The sequence below is a fragment of a genome, unplaced genomic scaffold (assembly GCF_019419815.1).
Source record: "Pyrus x bretschneideri cultivar Hongxiangsu unplaced genomic scaffold, Pyrus_bretschneideri_v1 Contig26, whole genome shotgun sequence".
Classification (NCBI taxonomy): domain Eukaryota; kingdom Viridiplantae; phylum Streptophyta; class Magnoliopsida; order Rosales; family Rosaceae; genus Pyrus; species Pyrus x bretschneideri.
The window spans coordinates 4509232-4517006 of record NW_025999568.1 but is presented as its reverse complement, the minus strand read 5'-3'; the positions used below and the strand labels follow the sequence as shown (position 1 = coordinate 4517006).

The 7775-nt window shown below is 41.1% G+C and overlaps 1 protein-coding gene across 1 annotated transcript; it reads right to left on the bottom strand.

Moving 5' to 3' along the window:
- Positions 1 to 282: 282 nt before the first annotated feature.
- Positions 283 to 7554, bottom strand: LOC103936309 (probable disease resistance protein At1g52660). The gene is given in 3 exon segments (XM_048587099.1): positions 283 to 1057; positions 6028 to 6234; positions 6237 to 7554. Coding segments are annotated over 3 exon segments (1710 nt in total). The 5' UTR covers positions 7213 to 7554; the 3' UTR covers positions 283 to 530.
- Between the last annotated feature and the right edge of the window lie 221 nt (positions 7555 to 7775).

The window sequence follows — 7775 nt, the reverse complement described above, 5'->3', positions numbered from 1 at the left end:
GGAAAGGTTTAAATGTCCTAAAACTAAAGAGAACAAGGTTCCAACACTTTGGCTCCAATTAGGTCTTCAATTTCGTCCAACACTTTGGCTTCAAGCATAAGCTATCCGTCCTTAGCCCAAAAGTGCTCCAAAAGTCTCCAAAATGCATCTTTTTGCTCCTTTAGCCCTTTGGACCTACAAACACACGAAAATAGCTTAAAGTACTAAAATAACTAAAGAAACATAACGTAAATGTATGAGAACAAGCCATTTAAGTCGCATAAATATGCTCTTATCACTCCGCCAAACAGAATATCGTCAGATGAACCACAATCATACATTCTCAAAACTCTGAGCATCAGAAAACTTGAAATTATATTCTTCGGAACCATATCCATCTTACTGGTAAACTCCAGGTTCAAATATTTTAGCTAGTCTAAGGCCTTTAACTCAATAGGCAACCCTCTTATACCTGTCTGTGATAGATTGAGATATTGTAGTGACTTCAATCTTGATATACCCGATGGCAAATGCGTTATACCCTTGTTTTCCTACAGGTCCAAAACTCTTAAACTGGGCATATGCTGAAAGAAGCCTTCACCAATTATCTTCAAACGATTATCAGTTAGAAACAAGGTAGATAAACTGGGGCATATGGATTTTTCCACCAGATTCTCAATCTGATTAGCCATTAGTGACATCCTTTTCACACCCTTCCATTTTTCAAAATCTGGTGCTTTAACCAAATGAGCGCCAGTACGAACTACGAAATTATCTTTGGCCTTCCCGCATTCACATGCCAACCACAATGCCATGTCACGAAGAACATCGTGCATTTTCACATAATCTTCCCTACCTTCCAATAAACATGCATTAACAAGAGTACCTATAATATCATAACCTTGGTTTTGAGCTCCAGTCATGTCATCATACTCATCCAGTATTCCCTCACCAACCCAACAATATATTAATCTTCTTTTGTGAATGAGAAAATCTTCCGGAAATAATGCACAATACAAGAAACAAGATCTAGCTTTCTCGCTAGGTAGATTATCATAACTGAATTTCAAAAGAGGGAATACTGTTGGTATTTTACAGTTTACTAACTCAATACCAAAATATGTGGGTGATAAGTTTACAAACTCTATCACACCTCTTTCACTTTGCACTCTCAAATAAAATCGGACAAAGAAAGAAATAGAGAAAGGAGGGAAGCAACAAGCTTTGGCAAAACACTTGGACTTTGATATATGAAAAAAGGTTTACAAACTGTTGGAATAAGAAAGCTTACAAGCTTCTTCACAATTGGAAGTGGGATTCGGATGGGATGATTTACAATGCTTGAGAGCTTGGGTATTTATAGCAAACCAAATGATTAAACTAAGATTATTTATTACCACACAAAACACATTAATTGCACCTAATAATTTTTATTCAACCATACCTAACATTGCCTAACTTTCCATGCCTAACTTTGACATTGATTTTCAACAATAGCAACCTGTTTTGATTTGAATTTCCAACACACCTCCTCAAATCAAAACGCCTTCATTCCTAGCATTTCACGCAGTAGCCGGAATGTTTCAATTGGCAATGGCTTTGTGAAGATGTCTGCCACTTGTTCCTTGGTGTGACAGTAGACAAGTTCAATTGTCTTTTGCTTCACATGGTCCCTTAGAAAATGGAACCTGGTATCAATGTGCTTGCTCCTTCCATGTTGAACAGGATTCTTTGCAAGTTTGATTGCAGACACGTTATCTACGTGAATCACAGTCGATTCCACTTGTGGATGACACATTGACTTCAACAGATTTCTTAACCAAATTGCCTCACACACGGTTGAGGCTACAGCAACATACTCGGCTTCACATGATGACAAAGCAACAATTGATTGCTTCTTTGAAGTCCATGAGAAAGCTGTTGATCCTAGAAAAAACACATAGCCAGTTGTGCTTTTCCTTTCATCTTGGTCACCTCCCCAATCACTATCTGAATAACCAAATAATTTTGCATCTTCACCAAAATTATAAAATAGACCATAGTTTAGAGTACCTCTTATGTACCTCAAAATTCTCTTGGCGGCCAGCCAATGAGACTCCCTTGGTGTTTCCATGTATCGACTCATGAGTCCAACACCATAAACTATATCAGGTCTTGTGATTGTAAGGTACCTTAGGCTTCCAACGAGGCTTTTGTACACTGTTGAGTTTACAAACTCACCCTCTCCTCCTTTGGACAGCTTCAATCCAGTTGCGACTGGGGTATTGACAGTGTTGCACTTGTCCATATTGAACTTCTTCAATATGTCTCTCATGTACCTTTGTTGAGAGATGTAGATACCATCACTTTCTTGCTTCACTTCTATGCCAAGAAAGTATGACATTAATCCATTGTCAGTCATCTCGAATTCACTGAACATGGATTGCTTGAACTCATGGAACATTGCCTCATTGTTTCCTGTAAACAATAAATCATCTACATAGAGACAAATAATTAAGAACTCCCATTTTTCACCATTCTTCATGTAAACTGAATGCTCGTATGGACATTTCTGAAATCCATTTTGGTGAAGGTAGTTGTCGATCCTTGAGTTCCAAGCTCGTGGTGCTTGCTTGAGGCCGTACAAAGCCTTCTTCAAACGATACACCTTATCTTCTTCTCCTTGTACTTGGAAGCCTTCCGGTTGTTCCACGTACACTTCTTCCTCAAGTACTCCATTAAGGAAGGCTGACTTGACATCTAGTTGATAAATTTTCCATTTATGATGTGCGGCAAGAGAGATTAGCAATCTTACCGTGTCAAGTCTCGCAACTGGAGCATAGACTTCATCATAGTCCACTCCATACTTCTGTTTGTAGCCCTTTGCTACAAGCCTTGATTTGTATCGATCCACACTCCCATCTGCAGTGCGTTTGATCTTGTAAACCCACTTGACACCAATAGCCTTCTGATTTGGTGGGAGCTTTGTCAGCTCCCAAGTGTCATTCTTCTCGATGGCATGGATCTCTTCTTCCATGGCTTTCTTCCAACAATCTTCTTCCACAGCTTCATTGAATGAGAAAGGCTCGTGGTCTGCATACAAGCAGAAAAGGTTGGTTTCTTCTTCTTCTTCTTGTCCATAAATCTCTGTGAGACTCCTTAACCTCACTGGAGTTGAGGAGCTGCTTTCCTCACTAGATGTAGGACCACTCCTTGCAATTCTGTGCACTGGAGTTGTTGTGATTGTTTGAGCAGGCTGTTGCTCAATCGGTGGTACAACTTCTGGTTCTTCAAAATCAATGGAGACGATCTTCTCTTTACTGACTTCTTTGTTGTTCCACGTCCATGTCTCTTCCTCACTGAAGATGACATCTCTACTAACCACTAGTTTGCCAGTTAGTGGGTTGTAGAGCTTGTATGCCTTGGACTCTTCACTATAGCCCACAAACACACACTTCTCACCTCTATCATCAAGTTTCCTCCTCTTGGCTTCTGGAACTTGAGCATATGCAACACACCCAAAAATTCTTAGGTGTGTAACATTCGGCTTGTATCCACTCCAAGCCTCTTGTGGTGTCATCCTCTTGACACTCTTTGTTGGACATCGATTCAACAAATAAATCGAACAAGCTACAGCTTCTGCCCATAACTCTTTTGGCAAATTCTTCTCCTTAAGCATGGACCTTGTCATGTCAAGGATGGTTCGATTCTTTCTTTCGGCTATCCCATTTTGCTGTGGGGTATAGGCAGCAGTAAGTTGATGCCTAATTCCTTGCTCCTTACAGTATGCTTGGAAAGCATTGGAGGTGTACTCTCCACCTCTATCTGATCTCACAGCCACAAGCTTGTGGTTACTTTCTGCCTCTGTGAGTGCCTTGAACTCCTTGAAAATTTTTAGGGCAGCTGACTTCTCCTTGAGAAAATAGACCCAAGTCTTTCTACTGAAATCATCAATGAAGGTAATAAAATACCTATTACCTCCATAAGACATGGGATCCAATAGACCACATATATCTGTGTGCACCAACTGCAGTGGTGCCTTTGCTCTCCATGTATCACCAACAGGGAACGATAGTCGTGCTTGCTTGCCAAGCACACAACCTTCACATACTTGGCGTGTGGCTTCAATCTGGGGTAGACCACGAACCATTCCTCCACTTGACAGCAACTTTAGGCCATTGAAATTAAGATGGCCAAATCGAAGATGCCATTTCCATGACTCATCTTCCATTACACCGATGTTGCAGCTTCCAATCTTTGTGTTCAAATTCAACGGAAACATCCGGTTCTTTGACATTCGAACACGTGCAATAAGCTTTCTCCTTGCATTCCTGAGAGTGAGAAGCATGTTCTCCATATGTATAATGTACCCTTTCTGGAGCAGTTGACCAATGCTCAGAATGTTGCTCTTCATACCTGGTATGTAGTAGGTATCGGAGATGTATTCTTCTCTTCCATCCTTCTGGATGATCTTGATCTTCCCTTTGCCTTCAACTGGCAACTTTGAGGAGTCACCAAGACTTACAGATCCATAGGCCCCTTTTTTGAGTTCGGCAAAAAACTCCTTCTTTCCACACATGTGATTGCTTGCACCAGAGTCCAAATACCAAACATCTTGTTGGCTACTAGAATCATGGTGTGCTAGTAAGACTGTAAGTTCTTCATCAGTATTTCCACTTGATTCTGCCATGTTGACATGCTCACCATTTTTATGTGAACATTCATTGGCATAATGTCTATATTGCTTACAGTTGTGACACTGGATATGCGCCTTTCCTCGAGTAGATCTCCACTCCTGAGACTGACCTTGATTTTGTGCATAGCCTCGACCTCTTCCTCGGGCTCGTCCTCGGCTACGGTTGGATGAGCTCCCACGACGTGAGTTCCACTGCCCACGACCTTTATTTGGTTTGTCAATATTCAACTTTGACTCCAAAGCTTGCTCTAGCGTTGTGGGGCTTGCATTCTTCTGAATGCGTTGCTCGTGAACTAGGAGGGATCCTAGTAGCTCTTATGCGCTCATCACCTCCAAATCCTTGGATTCCTCAATGGCAGTCACCACATGCTCAAACTTAGATGTGAGTGACCGGAGTATCTTCTCCACAACTCGTACTTCATCGAGTCTCTCGCCATTTCTCCTCATCTGATTTACTATCACAATGAGCCTTGAGTGATAGTCGGAGATGCTCTCCCCTTCATTCATATGAGCAGTTTCAAAATCTGCTCGAAGTGATTGTAACCTCACTTTCTTGACTCGATCTACTCCTTTGTAGATTGTACTGAGTGTATCCCATACTTGCTTGCTCGTTGTTGCTTCTGCAACCTTCTCGAACGTTGAATCTTCCAAACCCTGGTATAGAAGATACAACGCCTTTTGGTCCTTCTTTCGTAAGTCCTTGAGAGTGTTCCTTTGATCCGCAGTATATACGGCTTCTTGCTCGGCAGTGGGTACAACATACCCACTACTGACAACTTCCCATATCTCCTGTGATCCAAACAATGCTTTGAATTGGATGTACCATCTTTCATAATTTTCTTTCTTCAATGTGGGAACTTGGAGTTGCACTAAGTTGGACGCCATAACTGCTGCACCTGCCAGAATGGTATTCTGGCTCTGATACCAATTGTTGGTATTTTACAGTTTACTAACTCAATACCAAAATATGTGGGTGATAAGTTTACAAACTCTATCACACCTCTTTCACTTTGCACTCTCAAATAAAATCGGACAAAGAAAGAAATAGAGAAAGGAGGGAAGCAACAAGCTTTGGCAAAACACTTGGACTTTGATATATGAAAAAAGGTTTACAAACTGTTGGAATAAGAAAGCTTACAAGCTTCTTCACAATTGGAAGTGGGATTCGGATGGGATGATTTACAATGCTTGAGAGCTTGGGTATTTATAGCAAACCAAATGATTAAACTAAGATTATTTATTACCACACAAAACACATTAATTGCACCTAATAATTTTTATTCAACCATACCTAACATTGCCTAACTTTCCATGCCTAACTTTGACATTGATTTTCAACAATAGCAACCTGTTTTGATTTGAATTTCCAACAAATACCTCATCTCCCATACCTGAAAATTCCGAGGCAGATCGTTCTAAAACTTGAATTGCATGATTCCATTCTTGGGGTGTCTTCTTGCTAGCCATGGCCCGTCCAACTGTAATTAGAGCCAGTGGCAAACCGTCACATTCTTTGGCAACCATCTCTGCTAGTGTAGGGATATCTGGATGAATATAAAGTGTTTCTTCACCACCTTCTCTTGAAACAAAGTCCATGCTCTGTCCCATGCCAAACACTCCACCATGATCTTTTTGTGAGCACCCATACCGCTACAAACCTCCTCAGAGCGAGCTGTGAATGCAAGCTTAGACTTAGTCTCTCTGTCAGGAATCGGAACCCCGTTTTTGGCTACATCAACCCTCTCCCATATTTCATCCAACAATAATACAAATCTCTTCGATTTTAAAACCGCAAAGATGTCTTCAGCTTTTCTAAGGTGATCTTTATCCTTCCACGAGCCATCACAACTCCCTATCTTTTCCCTAATGCTGTCTTGAATATTTTCAAGCTTTAGATCCTTAGAGACCTCTATCCAAATCACAAGATCAAAATCATTGGGGGTATGAAGGAAGTTGTTGTTGATCTTGGTCAAAAGGGTGGTCTTACCTACACCTCCCATCTCATACAAGCCAATAATCCCCACTTGCTCATCTGCAATGCAACCCCAGACCTTGCCAAATGTTGACTCCATGCCCACAGTTGTTTCAATACTTCTTTCATACACCATAGCTGCAGGTACCCGTTCAGCCACAACTTCAAAAGCTCCCCTGCTCTGTAAGGCACTCACTTCCATCAACATCTCAGCCAATTTTTTCCCAAACTTGTAGTGGGTTTTGCAATTACATAACAACCCACCTCCAGAATCACGTAATTTCTCAACTTTTTGACTACTGATACCTTTCCCGTTCACCAAGTTATTGGCTTGAGCTTCCATGGCTTCCACCCTTGTTATCCATCTCTGTACCTGGTCTAAGCGTTTCGAATGTTGCTGCTGCTCGGCACTGTCAACCCTTGTCTTCAAATCGTTCCTTAGATCCGTTAATTCTTCTAAAGCAGTCTGCAGATCACAAAGGTGGGACTTGAACATACAAGGGTATGCTACTTGTCCAACCGTGGAATCCCAGCAGCGAGAAAGTATGCCATCACATGATATGGACATTGAAAAGATGTTGCCCATTATTAATTCACTCAGATCTTAGATTTCTAGCATAGAAGGAAAGGGCAAATTTAGGCAGATCGAGGATATTATTGTAGTTGATCAGAGATGGCATTTATGGATCCAAGATGGAAATGTCAAATCTTACGACTATGGCCTGTACCAGATACTAAAATGTTGTGGGAGTTGAAGGACCAATCTATCTGAGAGGCGACTAGTAGTGCTTGACTCTGTCAGCTTCCATATATGAATGGGAAATCATTTTCACTCTTGTCTTCCTGCACTCTCTGGCTTGTTTTTGTTCGTTGATTCACCGTTTGTTTATTCAGTTGTGTTGCTAAGAGGAGACTAGTAATGCTCGACTACTAGTGCTCGTCTTCCGGCACTCTCATATCGTATTGACTTGTAACGCGTATAAACACTTGCACGCACCAATATACATGAGGAGATAAATAGAAAGAGGGGATATGAAACGGGTATATAATACATTACCCAATTAAAATTTTGGTGGTGGATCTTGTGAATTTATAGTTCACCGAACACAAGTGAAGTCTGTATGATAACGTTTTTGGTTTTGGATTTTA